The following is a 17,565-nucleotide window of genomic DNA, read 5'->3' on the forward strand; positions in this document are numbered from 1 at the left end:
CCCATTACAACTACAACTTCGACGCTGGATTGATAAACAGGGCTGCGCTGTTCAAGGCGATTTCAGTTTCTTTGACCATCTCAGCCACGATCTCCGCCGCTGTCTGATTGGCCTTATTCACGGACCCTCCAACTACTCCGATAGGTCTATGTGTTGTTAGTATCTCATGTTTTACCCAATTCTCAATCACTTACCGCATCGCTGCGGCATCTTCAATCTCATCAGTCAACTTCCCCTCCTTGTGCAGCCTGTCAAGCTCATATGGTAGCGGTACCACACCTCTCGACGTAAGTTCCTTGATCTCCGCTTGTCGATTCTGCTCCCAATCAAGTAGGTACGGGTTGCTGAGCGCGCGTAGCGGTCGACCAGACCATATCGTGCTTTTGATCCACGAATCGTAATTGGCCTTGATGACCCTATGTGAGGTTAGCAACTTATCTACTTGTATACTGATTGCAGTTCCACTCACTCTTCCTTGAAACTCTTCGGCGCCTTACTCTCCACCGACGGAATGAATCTCGTCCCAACCCACACGCCACTCGCGCCTAGCATCAGTGCCGCGGCCACGCTTCGGCCGTCGTTGATGCCGCCTGCTGCGACGAGCGTGACAGGGTTTCCAGTTATCGGTGATTTGTACTGTTTGCACACGTCCGCACATGCTGGGATCAGTACACTCGTTGCAATATCGCCAGTGTGGCCACCGGCTTCGCCTCCTTGCGCGATGATGATATCAGCACCAGCCTGGCAGGCTTTGTGCACATGCTTGGGGTGGCCAACCATGTTTCCGCTGTTTGGATTAGTGGAATGGATATGGATTCGGAGACGGTGTTGTTACTATAACACCCCAGCTTTGTGGAGTTTGTCGATGGCCCATTGTGGTGGGATACCAACTGCTGAAACGAAGAGTTTCGCACCGGCTTCGATGACTATGTCGAGGAGTACACCGAGGTTTCCGCCGGTGTAGTCGTACTGGGGTTTGAGAAGTTAGTTTTGAGTTTCGTAGTTGATGTCTTCCTTTTTCTTCACAGTTACCCTTACTCAACAACCTCGGCTTAACCACTTCCATTTCACTCTTCCCTCAAACACTCACAAAGACCTACTCAAGCCTTTGCGATAAGAAAAGTACACTTACGTTAGTCTTCCTCGCTGTCCCACCAACAGCCGGAATTAGCAAATCCACACCAAATGGCGCATTCTTATCCTTCAACAACCCTTTCATCTCCGCGATCATTTCCCGCAGCATTTTCGGCGTATACCTCGCGCCACCCAGCGTGCCAAAACCCCCAGCGTTCGTTACAGCTGCTGCGAGTTCGGGGCCGGCTACTTGGTCCATACCCGCCAGCATGATGGGGTGTTGGATGTTGAGGAGTGCGGTTAATGGCGTGCTGAGGGGCGGTGGAGGCGACATTGTGGAGTTTAGTATTGGAGGCTTGGAGTAGAAGAAGGGGATGTGAAGTTGGTTCACAGGGTCGATGTGTGTTGGGGGGGGGGGGACGTTTGAATGTAGGTATACACTAGACTTTTGTACTAAGATCGACGGTGCTTGCGAGTTACCGCGGCTCATGGCTGCTGACTCGTCATAGGCTTGGGGACATGTGGCTTGCTATTTATACACGTATGGTAGTTAATTCTGCATAGGTTTGAGCTTTAGAGCTGTCTGCATAATCGCGCACGGTAAAATATTACGATTCGTGATTTACTACTGATGAATATGACCATCCCAAAATATCAAATCAGCGCTATAGAATGTGATGTACTTCCGCTTTTGGTTTACAGGGACTTTCCTTTTGCTCGTCCGAACGTGTTTTGTGCATCACTAGCAAACCTCAACCTCAGTGAACCTCTGTCTCTCTCTCTCGATATCCGTCTTCATCTCCGGGAACCTCTGATAGAACGTCGGATCCACAGTCCAGTACTTCAAGTCTCGATGGTGCCGCTCAAACAATAGGCTCGGGTAATGCATTCCCTTTCGTTCATCCAAGAAGAAAGCGTCTTCGAATGCGAACGGCCAATCAAATCGTAGGTAATCAGAGTGGCACTTTTGACAGATTGCCGTTTGTGAAGACATCGTCGTGATTCTGGACCAGGCAGTCGCGCAGGCGTGGGCCATGCAAAGAAATCCACAGCAACTGGGTGTTTCGTGGCGGATTGTGAGAGACTACCAAATGATCGGTACACAGCTTGAAGAAGTAGTAGGTATATCCATACCTCGGTCTCAGCCACTCAGGCACTTTATCCAGCTCATCCTTGGTCGCATTAAGATAATACTGCCACACCACGTAAGTGCCAATTCCATAATCCCCTTAGATCAATATACCTTCAACAGTTTGAAGCTCTTGTACGCCGCGGCCAATCTTTCCACATTCGGCAGATGGCAAAACAGTAGATCGTCGACTTGCTTCAGGATTTGGAGCACGGGGCTCTGCATCTGAACCCTTCTGTATGCCCAGGTATAAGAGACCTGCTTCGGAACTAGGGGGGCAGGTACCTGTTGTTGAGGAACGGTAGGACAAGACTTTTCCGAAGAGCTCGTTGCTCTTCTTCCAGCCGGGGCAGAGGGTGCTGGATGCAGAGGCGGGGACTGGTTCAGGATTGCCGAAGTGTAGGATGACCGGCGGGGGACAGCGCCAATTTGGACCGAAAAACTGGAGGTTCCTTTAGTCAGTGCTAGAAGAGAGTTTTGAGGAGGACTTTGTACCTCTGCCATCAAGGGCGCCCATGTAGCGGTTGCTGGGTCGTTGCTCCATGACAAGTCTTCCGCCTCGTGTTCTGGGCTTTCTGCAACTGGTGGTAGATCGAGATCCATACCCGTGCTCGGATCTGGAGCAGCTGGTGTATTGTCTTCAAGGCCTGTCATGATGGTCATACCGTCCAGGTCAAGCGACTTCGCAGTAGGTGGAACGGGTTCCTGGTAGTCGAACTGATCATGACTTTCGGCTGGTGGGGAGATTACAGATTTCGTGAACGAGACTGTTCGTGGTTTAGGAGATCGCTGACCTACCGGGTGCTGTCAGCCCTATTTGGTGGTGTAGTAGGAGGCTATTTCATGCATACCGACACTGGATGCTGCTGGCGAATGCTCCATTCCGCCATCTCCCGTCCCGCCGTTCGTAGCAGTATTACGAGGGAGCAAGTCACATCCTATCACGCTTTTGACGTTGTCTATGACTTCCCGTAACCGTTCATTCTCGGCTCGCAACACGTCAATTTCAGACAGTAGGCTAGATGTTGTGCCATGTCGATCCTGGTCTCGCAGAATCTGTATAGTTCGTTCAAGCTCGGCAATATGCGTCTTTGTCTTTTCTCTCAGTGATCGCTGTGCTTCTCGGTCAATTGCTCGTTTGCGTTCGCGTCGCTCTTGCTCGCCCAAGCACGAAGCTAGTCGTTTGCGCTTGACGACAGGAGCGATAGGTGCTTGGGTCGACGGACCGTCACTAGCTCGACGATTGACCATTGCGGTGGGATGATGCTAGAACATGTGTATATGCTTTCGATTCGATACTGGATAGTCAACGTGAGATCGAAAGGCTAAACGTCAATGAATGCGAGTCGAAGGTCCTGTTAACTCTTTGTTCTCCTATATCTACCATTCGGACGCCTACGGAAGGCTTAGAAAACAGCGATGTCCCTCAAAGAGTCCACTTAGCGCCTCGGGAGTGCCGTAATGCGGGGAAAGTGGGGTATAGGGGAACTTCTAACGGAGGCAATGGTCCATCGCGAGTTTGCTTCCGCTGCATGCATTAACGTTCTTCGCTCTGGTCGTCAATCTTGTAACGCTAAGTGGTCCATTGATTGGTTCTATCAGGAAGGGGTCTGGAAGTTGACCCGTTCAACTGACGTTATTGCTGACGTTGTTGGTGCATGAGTGGAATTGCCGAAAGATGCCATATCTGTCCGATACGGACGAAAATTGTCCACACAAGCTGTCAGTAATGCGAGCAACTCTCAAGAATGGTCGGAAACGATGATGACATTGTAGACTATTTTCTTGTAAGTTTCAGCCGTAGGGAAGCTGAAATGCTACGTGCATTTGAGCGCTCCGTGCCACGTTTACAACTTCGAGGGCCTCCAATTAGGCTTTCGCTTTTCTGCGAACGCCTGTAGCCCCTCTAGAGCGTTCTCGCTCGAGTTCAAGGGCTCGTTGAATCGCTCAATAGTCAATTGGGTGGCGCGTTCAACACTGCCATGTTCCCATGCCTCCTTCAGCGCTGCCCTTGTGACAATCGCAGAATCTGGAGAGATCTGCGCAATCTCATTTGCCAACTTCACAGCTTCATCGACGACTGTCTCCTGTGATGGCGAAATGCGATTGACAAGGTTGAGCTCTTTAGCTCGTTGTGCGGTGATGGATTTGCCGGTCAAGGCCATCTCAGAGGCTATAGGTAGCCCGACATTGCGAACAAGACGTGGAGGGCCGCCTGCGCCTGCGAAGATTCCGCGGAGAGCCTCGGGGAGACCGAATGTTGCGCCTGGAGCTGCCACCACCAAGTCGCTTCACAAATGTTAGCCATAGTACTTCTGTCCGAGGCGGATTATAGTCCTCACCATCCAAGCACAATCTCAAATCCTCCACCAAGTGCAAAGCCATTAACAGCCGCAATGACAGGCTTCCTCCCACCTCTCCTACTCAACCCACCAAACCCACTAAGCGGATGCCTGAGAAGGCCTGGGCTCGGCTTGATCTTCCCGCTTCTGATGTTGCCCAGTTCAATCAAGTCCTGTCCAGCACAGAAGCTCTTCTTGCCAGCACCCGTGATGATAGCTACGCGCAGGTTAGGTTCGCGGTCAAACCAGTCAAAGACCTGGCCCATTTCCAGATGACCCGCGAAGGGGATGCTGTTCATCTGCTTCTCGCGGTTGATAGTGACGAGCAGGACATAATCGGCTGGGTACGAGAGTACGACGTGCGACGTGGGTGGGGGAGTTGTCTGAGGCTGGACCGAGGACATGGTGCGTGATGTCGATGTGTTAGTCGCAAAGTTCGAGATAGCTTTAGAGGGACCCAAGAGCTCTGCGCTCTGTTTAAGTTGCTATATGGCCACTGGTGTATGGCAATAAGCTGATTCGATTCTCCGCGCAATGAGCCGAGGTTCGCCAGCTTCAAGCTTCAAGGGTCCTCATAGCTCACCATGCCCGATCGAGCACTTCTCCAGAACACTGACGACAAATTGCGCATCTACACAGATTTGAACATTCGATGTGTATTGAAAAGTATTTGATACGTGTCTTCTAGAGATATGACAACAACGACAAGCAATGTACCGTCCAACGAGGCCTCGATCCACAGTCGTTTCATTCCTGCGCTATTCAGTCCTACTGTACACAACTGCACTGCGTAAACCACATAAATACAGACACACACAAGATCACTAGAGCTCTTCATGGACCATGTCCGTTGTCGTATCTATAACCTCTCGGATCTCCGCCCAGGACGCGATACACGTAGATTGCGCACCACACTGCCCATGCGAAAGCCCCCAAAACGAACAGAGCGCCCACCCAGTATGGCACCGTTCGATGGGCCAGTATCAAACGCCCATGTCCACTGATACTCGGCGGTATGATGCGGTGCTGGTGTGGCAGCGTGTAGCCTGGTCGTGGCAGTTCGACTGGGCTGACTTCGGTCGAGTTGTTGCGCGATGAGCTCGCGACGGACACGATGCTTCCGTATACGACGGGCTTGAATGGAGGAGATTCGGCGAGCGCAGCAGCGTGCTCTACATCATCGTTGAGCTACAGCGATCGTTAGCAAGGTGCATTCGCTGTAGGCTCTCTCCTCGACGGGGGAGCAATACTAAGCCTGCCATTATCATGCATAGCTGGCCAGCAGTACACAAATCTCAGCCTTCACGCAATCGTCCTTCTCCGGCGATGGTGTTATGAACAGCAGCAGCAGTGCCCAGATGAACCGCCCACGTCCGGACTGTTTCAATGTCGCTCAGCCTCCGGACCGATCCTTGGGCTATCCTTGGTGTACCATCAACCACACAGACTAAGCGCCAATCGCCATGCATGCGGTCCAACTCCGGGCATGCATCCGTCGACCACAGTCGAGAGTCATTGGCAGAGCGCTGGTTCGCCAGGCTGCATGCCGCTGACTTTGTTTTGCTTCGACGATCGTTAGGAGCTTGCATCTTCACCAAGTTGAGCTTCAAGGGTAGTGCCGCAACAGCTAAGCCGATCTGGCAAAGTGCATTATGCTGCCGATCTTCTCGAAACGTTGCACTTCTGTGACGAACAAATTGCTCACCATCCAAGACATGCGCGATGCTTCCTCGGACCAGGACAGCCGCTCGCTTGTGCATGTCATCGTCTCGAAGGGGTCAGACGGGGCGCACCTTATGCAGATTGCGGGGCTTCGTCAGCTGAGCACACGGCCGACACAGCAATGTGAGGGACGTTTTCGGATCGTTGCGGCAATGTGCAAATGTCACCTAACTTGGAAGTCCCTTGGAAGTGCACAAGAGGACAGACGAGTTGCTTCTTCTTCAATGTAAGGTGGCCGCTAACCTTCGGGCGGCCTCCGTGGACTTTCCTAAAGCGCCTCACCCCGCAGCTCTGGAGCGCAGAAGCCTGCTTGTGTAACAAGGCATTTTGAGGTGCAGGTAGCACAGCGGAACCGTTTGCTATCTCAACCGTGGAGGACTATTTCACGCCGTTGGATCCTTAGCTTGCCTCCACAACATCACTGGATTTCGCACTCGCTCCAGCTTTGCTGGATATTTAAGCCGGATAAGAAGATACACAACCTTGGCCATAGGCGTGACTATCGCTATCTCGACAACTGCAATATTCAGCACGATAAGGGTACCTCTGTAGCAGTTGTGCCAACGAGCACAAAATGGCAACGGGAGTGTGCGTCGGCTTGGGGTACATCAAAATTGAAGACACTCCATCGCCCGACTTAGTCTGCTGGCCGCTCGATCAGCCTGGTGTCAATGACGTCGCTCCAGTCCCGACTGTCGAGCCCACTCTACCTCCTGTCATCGACAGCACTCCACTCATTGACCCACGGGACCCAGACGGCTTTCTGAAGCGATGTTCGGGCTTCAACAAAAGCAAAAGAGTTAGGGAGCGATGTAGCGCCGTGATAGGCAAGAAGTCTGAACAGAGCTGCCACCCAACATTCCTACCCACGTGTAGAGCGCATCGCGATCAGCAAAGCTTTGCGGGATGGTGTCAGTACAAAAGACCAGACGGTGAAAGATGTGGGCGACTTTTCCGATGGACGCCGCCCTACTTTGAGCTGTGCACCGAACACCAAGGTCACCCGGATACGCCTTGCTACTTCTTCAACCTGCCGCTGGAGCTCCGACAGGAAATTCTTCACTACCTAATACCAGACCGACCAATTGGCTCTTCAACAGCCGCACTGCATGATGGCAAAGGCGATGAGTTTGATAATCACCCTACCAGCGGTCTTATTGTACGTTCGGCGTCCCAGTGGAATGCGAAGGTCCATTCAAGACACCATAATAGCGCCTTTCCCATGCCTGCGTTAGATTTGTTTCTGGTAAATCACCAATTCTATCGAGAAGCGAAGGATCTGCTCTTCAGCACTGTACCTTTCACGATTGACGTTAGGAAAGACGGAACATTCATGTGTGGACGTCGACTCTTGGAGCCCAGAAGAGCGGATGGATCGTCACATTACCTTGTGGAAGAAGCTGATGAGGCAAAACAAAGGTTCTTGAGGTACTTTGACTGGGCTGCTGTGAAGCACTACGTTGTTGATATCCTGGTTGAAAATTGGGCAAGCGGGACTGCGCATGCTTATCCCAACAATTCATCGTGGGATGAAGAAGTCGAGCTATACGACATCCGAGGTGTGTATCTCTCACCTCATCTCAATTTCACACCAACTAACATGGGCACAGACTACATCTCCGTTGTTGTCTCCGGTATCCTCTCCAAATCCCACCAGCTCAACAAACTTAGCGTCCGCCTGTGTCTCGCAGACTTCTCCTGGGACCATGCTCAGATCCTTGCCAACACAAAGCTTATCGTTGGCCCTTTCGAGTCGCTGCGAAACGTCCGCCAGCCCCAGATTATCGGCATATCAACAGGCAAGCCGAACCACAACTCGATGCTGACTGTCCAGCGGCCCATATCCACAAACGGAAGCAGAGCGCCGATTTGTTCGGTCCCGCCTTTGCCGATGCATATGTTGCTACTCGTGCCCGGCATGTTGGACTTTGATGCGTATGCAAAATATTGGAAGCGGTGGATATCTAGTAGTAATTCTTGCGCAATGACACCCAAGGCACCGATTCGAGGCATGTTCACCGAGTTCAAGAATTTCTACACCCATCTGGCGAACTTAGTTCCAGAGGTCACATACATATCCGGTCGGCACGCATTTTTACACCGCGCGCGTGTAGCACGAGAGCAAGAAAACGTCGAAGGCTTCAGATCTCTGAGAAACGAACTCATTGCGTACTGGTACACGTATCTTGAGCGGGAGGAAGCGAAGAAGAAAGCCATGGAGGATAACCTGGCCAGGATGTTAGAATCAGATGTATACCCGAGCCATGAGTGGGATAGAATGTCGAGGGGCAGTTCAAGAACGGTGGCGAGCTCGTCACGCTCGCCGAAAGACACAATTTCCCAGACGCAGAAACGACCAGCTGCCTTACTCAACGACCGTGAATCCACTTCTGAGCGGAAAAGGCCTCGACAAGTACCAACCTCAGACGCATCGGCCGCATCTAAACGCCGTCTGCTAACCAACGGCTACTCGAACACTCAGGTCGGCCCGCCAATCGACTCCGTAGACGTCGGCTGTTTCGCACACGTCAATCTCAGCTCAGATTGGTATGGCGAGGCCGGCCCGTCGACGAAGAAACGGAGGATTGATTCCGGATTCATTGAGATGGAGGGAGAGAAGAGGAGCCCAATCATGGTTACAGATACAGAGATCGAAGAAGAGGTGGCTTATGTCGGAAAGGGAAAGGGCAAGATGGGCGCCGAGGTGGTAATATGCATTGATTGAGTGGGTTTTCTGGCTACGGCGCATGGAACGGAAAAGGCTCAAAAGTTGTTGTAGAGAAGATATTTTGATCTTGAAGGGTACAAGACACATTGGTAGCCTCTCATTCTTATGCAAGCAGCAAGTGTGAATGTCGGTGCAATGGTGGGTCCCGCAGCAGCCAATGACGGAGCTTGTGATACCCACACTGCGCCAAGGCCGATGTTTCTCGAAGTCACATCCCGAGGTCATCTATAATTTGCCTTTGCCATCGCCGCTGCCTACTCACCATACCAGTCGCATCCCAATCACTTCAATTCAACTCTCACCAGCCCATTCATCAACATGGCTCGTCAACGTGGAGGATCTGCCCCTCGCCGCCCTACCGCGCCCGTCGCAAAGCCCGCGACCACTCCCCAGGCCCGCCCTGCTTCGACAGCTGCTGCTCCCCCAGCTCCCGCGCCAGTGCAGCAGGCGCAGGCTCCCACACCCCAGGGACCCGGCCTGTTTGGACAAATGGCATCGACTGCTGCGTAAGTGATACCGCCTTGTGAACTTGGAGCTCCAAGATGCCACTCCACCCCCACCGAAGCATCCATGACTAACTCCAACACAGCGGTGTCGCAGTAGGCTCCTCAATTGGCCACGCAGTCGGCGGCTTCTTCAGCGGCGGCGGCTCTTCCTCCGAGCCCGCCGCAGCGTCGCCCCAGGCCACCGACTTCTCCCAGCAACACCAGAGCGCCACCCAGATGCAGTCGACCGGCGCATGCGGCACCGACGTCAACAACTTCCGCAAGTGCATGGACGAGAACCAGGGCAGCTTGACTATCTGTGGATGGTACTTGGACCAGCTCAAGGCATGCCAGGCCGCCGCTGGTCAGTACTAGAGGATTGTGGGAGGGATACTGCATATGCTTGACATGGTAGCGAAGCGAATGGATATTGCATTTGGACTGGCGTATGTATAGTATTGTGAATGCATGAGAATCACTACTCTCGCCATGGCAATTCTACGTCCGTTTCTTTACGTGTTTAGGCCCATGTACCTGACTTGAACGTGACTAGATATACTGAGCTAGTTCACCTGTGCGACAGCACTCTAATTCTGGCCACGAAACGTATCGTCTTCATCACATAGGGTAACATACGGCAGCCGACACACAACATGGAATCCGAGCAAATGTCTAGTAGAGCACGTGGAGAGCATACCATGCTGCATAGATCTTCGATACCATCGCCGTCTTCCAAATCATTTGCAGTCACGCTTGCCACCAGCCGCGACACGATTGGCCACAGTCAAATGCAAGTCAATGTCGGATGCGGGAACTGTCTTTCGGAAGGGCTTCCGCCACCTCAAACGCGGCTTGCTAGCCTCACGAACTGGAATCATCGACACGCTACCCCGCATTACCCTACAGCACCAGATCTGGACTTGGACGTTTATGGGACGGTTGTTTCGGTGAGATGGAAGCTAATTGTGCTGGGTGGGATGTATTAAAGGTGACGGGCGTGTCTCGAAGGTTCAACCTGGAGGAATTGAAGTAGCAATATCATCACCTTTCAACATGAACGGAACAAGAATCGAAACATGCCCCATGGGCCACCACCGGATCAAAAACATCCATAATGGTCAAGTCCCCAGCGGCACCGTCAAAGCCAGCGGACAAGACAAGAAAGCACCCGGGACATATATCAAATGGGACGCTCCAGGCGTCGAGACCATCCAGCCTGGCGAGAAGGAAAAGATCCAAGAGGTGTCTGACCAGTTCAATCGTTTCCAAATGATGAATTTCAACGAGCATATGCACTGTCTCCGCGGCACGCATCTCAAGACCCAAGGCGTAAGTTTTGCACAACCATACAGATGCAGGGACGGAATACACATCTAACCCCCCATCCTACAGTGCGTAATGGGAAAATTCATCGTCCACGACAACCTCCCCCCTTATCTCGCCCAAGGCATGTTCGCTAAACCGGGCTCCTACGACGTAATCATGCGCTACTCGTCGCTCACGCCTAAGATCGTGCCCGACAACGCGCCCGCGCCGCGCGGCATCGGGATGAAGGTCTTTGGCATCGAGGGCGAGAAGATCTGGGGCGAGGACAAGAAGACGCAGGATTGGACGTTTAACAACTACCCCGTCCTGGAGCTCCGCGATCCCCAGACGACGTATGAGATTGCGGATTCGCTTGAGCGCAATTGGAATGATTTGCCCACGTTTGCGGAGGAGCAGAGTAAGAGGGTGGATGCGGATGTGGCGACCTTGGGCGGGCAATTGCCTAGGCAGCATAGTACGTCTTTTCTTACTTCCCTTCTTCTGTTCTTGAGAATGTGTAGAGCTGACATAGCCGCCAGTGGCCGCGATGCCCGAATACTCGCAATCCGCCTACCGCCACGGCCCCTACGTCGCCAAATACGGCGTCTTCCCGCTCAGCCAGGCACAGAAAGATCTTGTAGACACCGACTACACCGACAACGACCCCATCAACGTCATCTCGCAGTCGCTGCGCCAGTTCCACATGACTAACAAAGCCACATACTCCTTCTGCGCGCAGATGCTGCAGGACCTCGACGAGCAGCCCGTCGACGACATCGGCATCGAGTGGGACCCCAAGAAATACCCCTTCGAGCAGATTGCTACCCTCGAGTTTGAGCCGCAGGATAGCTGGCTGCCCGAGTTCCGCACCTGGTGGGACGATCGGATTACGGTGAATAGCTGGCATGGGCTGAGGGAGCATCAGCCGCTGGGCAGCACGAATCGCATGCGCAGGGTGGTGTATGCCGAGTCGCGGAAATTGAGGCTGAGGGTTAATGGGTATAGGGATTATGTGGAGCCGGCGGGGCTGGGCGAGGTGCCTGTTCCTGTGCCCGCGCCGCAGTTGAAGATGAAGTACATGGATGCGGTTCAGACTGTTGAAGTGAAGTAGGTAGTTATAGTTCGATAATTACAATCCGAACAGTTTGTTCAAGAACTTCACGTGAACTACTTGGGCAGATGGTGCAAATGAAGCATGGCAGCGCTCATATCTCGTCCACTATGCTTTTCCATACTCAACCGTCATCTCCGTCTGAACATGAATGCAGTCTCCAGTCTCTATATCCGAGTTGTGAGAAGCGCTCATGTCGTGAAGTGCGTATGCCTTGCAGTTACCCTCGTTGGCAAACTCAATCATTGAGTCGTCATCTTCTCCCTCGAGGCGCGGTCTTCCGCTGGAGGGGCCGCTACCAAATGTTCGAGTTGGACTGGGGTTAGTGCCGCCATTCGAACGTTGTCCAGAGGATGTTCCAAGGCCGCTGAATATGCCACCGAATTTGTGGAAGACGGGGCGGAGGAGGGGCAGTGATGCTACATGTTGTCAGAGAAAGTACACGACTAATGCTGGGGGAATGCTGACTTGACAACGAAGCGAGGTTGACGTCGCATACAGCCCAGATTTGATCGTCGAGGCCATCCCACGTAACATCCGCTTCGGCGGTGTGTTGATTCAATGACACAGTGTGGATAATCGTGCCCATCGCAGAGCAGCACACCAAAAAGCCCGACGCAAACATCGCCCCTACTGCCATTTTTTTCGCAGTCGTTAAGTGAAGCCGCCAAATCTCGACGAGCGGACATACCAAGATTGCCACTTCGATGATCAAGTGAGGTATGGCTGCGGCACACAGAGTTGCCATGGGCGTCAGGAAGCAGCTGCGGCTTCGGAGCGTGCCTCTGTCCCAGAAGGTATGTATAGGTATACACTGCAAACAGGTCAGGAAGACCTAGACTTATTAGTATACTGTTTTCTCGCCGACATATGCGCACATACCCTCGCGACGATCCAGGCGGTTGAGCAACCAAAGAGGATCCGGATTGGTAGTCGTATGAAAGAGCGAGAGAACAGTCTCCAATAGAAGCCGAGAATGACAAATTTTGATAATCCTACGCTAAAGGTGTAAAACCACATGTCGAACCAGAGTTCCAGGAAGTAGTGATGCTCGACGTCCATGTTGGGATCAAGCTCATATATATGCTTTCCGAGGCCCCATCGCATTTCTGCTGTTGTCAGCAAACTTGGAACCGTCGAGCAAAAGTCGCGAGAAACGGTCCGACGTACTGTACAAGCTGATGAAGGTGAACCCACTTCCAACGAGCTGCGATGGCATTAGCAGTCGGCTTTTTCAAGTATACAAAGCTCGACTCACGAACGCTACGATCGCCAAATAGTCCTCCCAGACCATGCGCATCCTCATTGTGCGCCTTGCAACCATTCTAAGCACTAGCGCTGTCGCTGCTGCCGTGTAAGTAATGAGTGCAGCCGCGTACAGCTCGGGTTGTCGATTTCCTGTCATGCCGCGTTGCCCATTTCCTGACCAACCGTACCACGGCGAAGTTGAATTGAGCGCACCCTCGAGTTGTCGATTGCCTGACATGGTAACGCGAGTTCGGCGCCCGTCAAAAGACTCTCATGGATAGTGGGTTGCGCGGGCGATGCAGGTTGCAATCTCGAGTTGTGCGATTATTGTTGGATAGTCCCAAGACTAGCGTCGAAGTCAGCCCGTTTGGTTGTGGCCATGTTTATTTTTTAGCATTCACCGCTCCCGCTCTCACCTTTTATTCACCCCAGGGCTTTTTGGCGCCAGAGGGAGCAGTGTCTCCTGTTTCGACAGTGACATGCTGGAGGAATTGTTGCGACGGCATGATGCTATCATAGATAAGATTGCTTGCCGTGATAGGAACACACATGGCTGGTAGTAATGTGGCTGTCCCATGGCAAGAGCGCCTTTATGTAAGGCACACCTGTAACGACTGTACTTGTACTTACAGCTGCAGCGATGGGCGAGCTGCGTTTCTCGGTGTGCTATTTCTCGATTAGTCGCTTGCGCCATGGTGGCGCTGGTCAGTCAGTTTCTCCGTTTGCAATGCGATCAGCATGGTGGTACAAGGGGCGGGTAACTGCTGTCCTTGTGTCATATGCATTCGCGTGACGACGCCTAGGATCGAAAGACATGTGTGTCTCCAAGCATTTCAGACCTGCGACTTGAGTGCGTCTGGATCGACTCCACTTGCTGGCACGAATGCGCAAATGCAAGCCAATGTCCGTCCCGCGTGGGGGAGCTTCGATTCATCGGAGCCGACCGTCCAGGCATATCGCATGTGATCAGAATACTGAATACTGTTTCTGTGTGGCTACATCAACATACACGGCACATAGTCACAGGGGTGCTCCTCGCGCTGAGACATGCTGCATGCTGCCAACTACGAGGGACGGGGAAGTGAATTGAGTTATCTCACAACCTGAATCTAAGCACAATATCATCAGGCGTAGCGGCAACATCCTGTGTATAGCTTTTCGATCCTCGCAATGGGGTGCTGCCGACTCGCTCGTTGCAGAATGAAGAGGTAAAATCTTGGGACTCTCGTCAGCATGGCAAAAGTATTGAGATTGCATGTAGCTAGCGATGATGCTTGCTAGCAGGTCTTATCACTTTCGCCCCATCTGTCAGTGCTCGCATGATCTACGCTGTCAATACGCACCACCAGGTTTGCTCCTGATTGAGTAAGAACGTCTCCGGACCCGGCTATCTTATTCGATCTCCTATCCTTCGACAAGGTTAGATGGCCAGACAGGTGGCATCCGTGGCACAATGCATTGCCTTCGAATGAATGAACTCCTAGAGTTATATACTAGTGTAAAGATAGAGAATTGGTCCTGGACTACAATTTACGTGTTCATCCTTGCTTATGGATTGCGCTGTTCGCCTGATCCAATTGTTGGCCCGATGTCCAAAGATTCAGATAGTCCCGGGTTATCAGACACGAGGAATGTTGGTTGACTGTGTACCAAGTTCGCGCTGTCGAGATTTCCCGCAGATATCTGGAGAAGTTAAGGGAGATTATCATTTTACAAAGCATCTGCTGAGATTCACAGTCAGACTGCGGCACGTGTCATAGTCTCCTTGGCCTCCTTGTCTTTCTTCTGTGCCTCCCTCTCCGCCTTCCTCATCTCCCTCAGATCAGGCGGCTTCTCGATACCCAGCCTTGTTCTCAGCTGATCTATGTCTGTCTCCAGCTCCTCTTCCCAATATATATTGATAACGTCGTCGCTTTGCGCTCCATTCCTGGTTGCCCACGGTCCGTATATATCCCAGAATCTCCTCCATTCGGCCTTCTTCAGTGTGAACGCACTGAAAACTGCCAATCCGGTCATTGGAAGCCCAGTGTTGGCGAACTCAAAGGCTTTGAGCGCGACTTCGCCCTCCCGAAAGACTGGCAGCCCGACCAGCGCGTGGTAGAAGTCGTGACACTCGCGATATCGCTGCATGACGTATGCGCATTCTTCATCGTCTATGTATTGTACGGTCGCTCGTGTATCAGGGGAGACGCCTTCGCGGTCGAGCCATAGAGCGTACACATAGCCCAGGGTATTTGGTGGCAACTGGCGTAAACGTGGGATATCGAGGGACGTGGAGGTCAATCGTGGTCGATCGCGTAAGATTCGACGTCCTGTAGGGTTCAGAAGCATGCGATCACGAAGTTTGTATATAAAGTGAGGCTGAGCAGTGGCTTCGCCAAATGAGGCAATGAGGTCTGAGCGCGTCAGTGAATTGGCGCCTCTCAGTGTAGAGATGACCGCTTACCAGCGCGCCGAGGGTCCAAAAAGCTTCCAAGGCCTGATCCGACTGCGAGTCCCAGTCTCTCTATGACCGTCAATGGTATGTGTCCCTCATAGTTGGGTGGTGGTCGATTGAGCACCGAGAAGCAGCGCGCATGAGGCGGCAGTATGCACCTCGAGGGTGTTGATACTGACCCAGCTAGCTTCCGTAAGTCTCCAACACACACGCGCTTTGCCATGATGTGCTTGTGCTAAGTTTGAAGCTCCATGAGGTCAGACGAGATGGCATGACGCGATGGTATGCTTGTTATCGATAAGAAAACAACGCCACATGCACCAGCCACAGCACATCATTTGCTGAACAATGACTCCAAATGTTTGTCCCTCCACACTCTCAACATCACTTTACTCATTTGTGAGATTTTGCCTTCGCACTTGACTGTCTGGTGCCGGAATACAAAGGCTTCAGCTGTGGATCAATTACCATCCTAGTCAAGAAGCCTTCACTATGGCGGCGGCACTCGATCCCGGAGAACAACACACCAAATTCGTCGCATGGGCCGAAGAAAATGGTGTAGATATCAACGGAATTGCTCCAGCTAGATTTGCGGATCGCGGGATGGGTATTGTAGCGGCCAAAGACATCAAAGTACGTTCACCCTCAATCTCAATATAGAAGTATTTCACTTCTCTACATCAACCATTTACTAAGCTTTCAAGAAAGGAGACCGCTTAGTACATGTTCGGAATACCTCTCTAGTTCATCTGGCACTACCCACGATCCGGAGTCTCAAGCTTCCCGAAAATGTCCCCGTTCATGGCAGGTTGGCTGCTGCACTGGCACTCTGGTATTCAGATAAAGAACACCAACAATACACACTCTGGCATGATGTATGGCCGACTGATTCCGACTTCCGTGCTACTATGCCATTCTATTATGCCAAGGAGCTTCAGGACCTCCTCCCGCATGCCGCCACGCTTCTGTTGAACAACCAATGTACCAAGCTGGAGAAGGACTGGAAAGACCTTCATCCGCATATTCCCGCAATATCGAAGGATCTGTTCACGTACACTTGGCTCATTGTAAACACGCGAACCTTCTATTGGGAGTACCCTGATCTACCCAACTCGCATCCACGATTACCAAAGAAGCGAAAGCAGCTTACGGCCGACGACTGTTACGCCATGTGTCCATTTATGGACTACTTCAACCATTCTGATGTAGGATGCGACCCAGAGAGCGACAGCAAAGGCTACAGCGTCACTGCAGATCGCGAATACAAGGCTGGCGAAGAAGTTTTTGTGAGTTACGGAGCACATACGAACGATTTCTTACTTGTGGAGTACGGCTTCATCCTTGACAGCAATCGGAACGATGCGATACCGCTCGACCATCTTATCTTACCACTCCTCAGTAATGACCAAGCGAGTGCTTTGAAAGAAGATGGCTTTCACGGTAACTACACTCTTTTCACGAAGGAACCTACGATATGTCACCGCACGCAGGCAGTACTTCGACTTCTTTTGCTAGACAACAGGCGCTATTCCGCTTTCGTCGGCGGTGACGATGATGGAAGCAAGGATCAAGTGCGCGTCAATGAGTATCTCGCAGGCATACTTACGAAGTACTCGAGGCAGATCATTGACACACTTGAAGAGCTGGAGCGGCTTCAAGTCAGAAGCAGTGAGCAGAAGGGCAAGAGCGGACAGTCCAAGGTCACCAAGGGCGAGAAGAGCTTAGTCGAACCTGAGCATCGAGACGTTTTGCTGAGGCGATGGAAACAGATCCGTGACCTCGTCAACACCGCAATTAGCAATCTACAAGCATAGCCCGTTTGGGCAAAGACCGATATCGATTTCTGACAAGAAACTTGAATAATGTGGATTTTTTATCGGTGGATTGCATAAGATATTTTATGGACCGTCCTCGACGCAGTGTCCTAACGTGGACGAGGCGTGGCTCGGCGAGTCTCAACAGTTAACCACGTAGAGGGTGAGAG

At 52.1% G+C, this 17,565-nt stretch overlaps 12 protein-coding genes across 12 annotated transcripts; 4 read left to right on the plus strand and 8 right to left on the minus strand.

Moving 5' to 3' along the window:
• Positions 1 to 10: 10 nt before the first annotated feature.
• On the minus strand, positions 11 to 780 carry SNOG_00294 (hypothetical protein; the record flags this gene model as incomplete). Its single annotated transcript, XM_001790932.1, has 3 exons — positions 11 to 146; positions 195 to 416; positions 470 to 780. 3 exons carry the CDS (start codon positions 778 to 780, stop codon positions 11 to 13), a joined length of 669 nt encoding a protein of 222 aa, XP_001790984.1.
• Positions 781 to 834: 54 nt separating this feature from the next.
• On the minus strand, positions 835 to 1,408 carry SNOG_00295 (hypothetical protein; the record flags this gene model as incomplete). Its single annotated transcript, XM_001790933.1, has 2 exons — positions 835 to 969; positions 1,133 to 1,408. 2 exons carry the CDS (start codon positions 1,406 to 1,408, stop codon positions 835 to 837), a joined length of 411 nt encoding a protein of 136 aa, XP_001790985.1.
• Positions 1,409 to 2,027: 619 nt separating this feature from the next.
• SNOG_00296 (hypothetical protein) lies at positions 2,028 to 3,454 on the minus strand (the record flags this gene model as incomplete). The annotated part of the gene is made up of 4 exons (XM_001790934.1): positions 2,028 to 2,267; positions 2,318 to 2,970; positions 3,002 to 3,016; positions 3,055 to 3,454. The coding sequence occupies 4 exons, from the start codon at positions 3,452 to 3,454 to the stop codon at positions 2,028 to 2,030; spliced, it is 1,308 nt and encodes a 435-aa protein (XP_001790986.1).
• A 497-nt stretch (positions 3,455 to 3,951) lies between these two features.
• On the minus strand, positions 3,952 to 5,008 carry SNOG_00297 (hypothetical protein). Its single transcript, XM_001790935.1, has 2 exons — positions 4,546 to 5,008; positions 3,952 to 4,492 (listed from the first exon to the last, which is right to left on the minus strand). Exons 1-2 carry the CDS (start codon positions 4,947 to 4,949, stop codon positions 4,051 to 4,053), a joined length of 846 nt encoding a protein of 281 aa, XP_001790987.1. The 5' UTR covers positions 4,950 to 5,008; the 3' UTR covers positions 3,952 to 4,050.
• A 371-nt stretch (positions 5,009 to 5,379) lies between these two features.
• On the minus strand, positions 5,380 to 6,305 carry SNOG_00298 (hypothetical protein; the record flags this gene model as incomplete). Its single annotated transcript, XM_001790936.1, has 2 exons — positions 5,380 to 5,733; positions 5,994 to 6,305. 2 exons carry the CDS (start codon positions 6,303 to 6,305, stop codon positions 5,380 to 5,382), a joined length of 666 nt encoding a protein of 221 aa, XP_001790988.1.
• Positions 6,306 to 6,841: 536 nt separating this feature from the next.
• On the plus strand, positions 6,842 to 8,992 carry SNOG_00299 (hypothetical protein; the record flags this gene model as incomplete). The annotated part of the gene is made up of 2 exons (XM_001790937.1): positions 6,842 to 7,426; positions 7,544 to 8,992. 2 exons carry the CDS (start codon positions 6,842 to 6,844, stop codon positions 8,990 to 8,992), a joined length of 2,034 nt encoding a protein of 677 aa, XP_001790989.1.
• A 321-nt stretch (positions 8,993 to 9,313) lies between these two features.
• SNOG_00300 (hypothetical protein) lies at positions 9,314 to 9,855 on the plus strand (the record flags this gene model as incomplete). The annotated part of the gene is made up of 2 exons (XM_001790938.1): positions 9,314 to 9,501; positions 9,585 to 9,855. The coding sequence occupies 2 exons, from the start codon at positions 9,314 to 9,316 to the stop codon at positions 9,853 to 9,855; spliced, it is 459 nt and encodes a 152-aa protein (XP_001790990.1).
• A 678-nt stretch (positions 9,856 to 10,533) lies between these two features.
• SNOG_00301 (hypothetical protein) lies at positions 10,534 to 11,896 on the plus strand (the record flags this gene model as incomplete). Its single annotated transcript, XM_001790939.1, has 3 exons — positions 10,534 to 10,809; positions 10,873 to 11,260; positions 11,325 to 11,896. The coding sequence occupies 3 exons, from the start codon at positions 10,534 to 10,536 to the stop codon at positions 11,894 to 11,896; spliced, it is 1,236 nt and encodes a 411-aa protein (XP_001790991.1).
• Positions 11,897 to 12,004: 108 nt separating this feature from the next.
• SNOG_00302 (hypothetical protein) lies at positions 12,005 to 13,382 on the minus strand (the record flags this gene model as incomplete). The annotated part of the gene is made up of 6 exons (XM_001790940.1): positions 12,005 to 12,315; positions 12,365 to 12,681; positions 12,712 to 12,731; positions 12,779 to 13,005; positions 13,067 to 13,103; positions 13,155 to 13,382. The coding sequence occupies 6 exons, from the start codon at positions 13,380 to 13,382 to the stop codon at positions 12,005 to 12,007; spliced, it is 1,140 nt and encodes a 379-aa protein (XP_001790992.1).
• Positions 13,383 to 13,563: 181 nt separating this feature from the next.
• Positions 13,564 to 13,838, minus strand: SNOG_00303 (hypothetical protein; the record flags this gene model as incomplete). Its single annotated transcript, XM_001790941.1, has 2 exons — positions 13,564 to 13,712; positions 13,775 to 13,838. The coding sequence occupies 2 exons, from the start codon at positions 13,836 to 13,838 to the stop codon at positions 13,564 to 13,566; spliced, it is 213 nt and encodes a 70-aa protein (XP_001790993.1).
• Positions 13,839 to 14,881: 1,043 nt separating this feature from the next.
• Positions 14,882 to 15,274, minus strand: SNOG_00304 (hypothetical protein; the record flags this gene model as incomplete). Its single annotated transcript, XM_001790942.1, has 1 exon — positions 14,882 to 15,274. The coding sequence occupies one exon, from the start codon at positions 15,272 to 15,274 to the stop codon at positions 14,882 to 14,884; it is 393 nt and encodes a 130-aa protein (XP_001790994.1).
• A 799-nt stretch (positions 15,275 to 16,073) lies between these two features.
• Positions 16,074 to 17,395, plus strand: SNOG_00305 (hypothetical protein; the record flags this gene model as incomplete). The annotated part of the gene is made up of 2 exons (XM_001790943.1): positions 16,074 to 16,214; positions 16,361 to 17,395. 2 exons carry the CDS (start codon positions 16,074 to 16,076, stop codon positions 17,393 to 17,395), a joined length of 1,176 nt encoding a protein of 391 aa, XP_001790995.1.
• Between the last annotated feature and the right edge of the window lie 170 nt (positions 17,396 to 17,565).

The sequence above is a fragment of the Parastagonospora nodorum genome, assembly GCF_000146915.1.
Source record: "Parastagonospora nodorum SN15 chromosome Unknown scaffold_1, whole genome shotgun sequence".
Taxonomy (NCBI): Eukaryota; Fungi; Ascomycota; class Dothideomycetes; order Pleosporales; family Phaeosphaeriaceae; genus Parastagonospora; species Parastagonospora nodorum.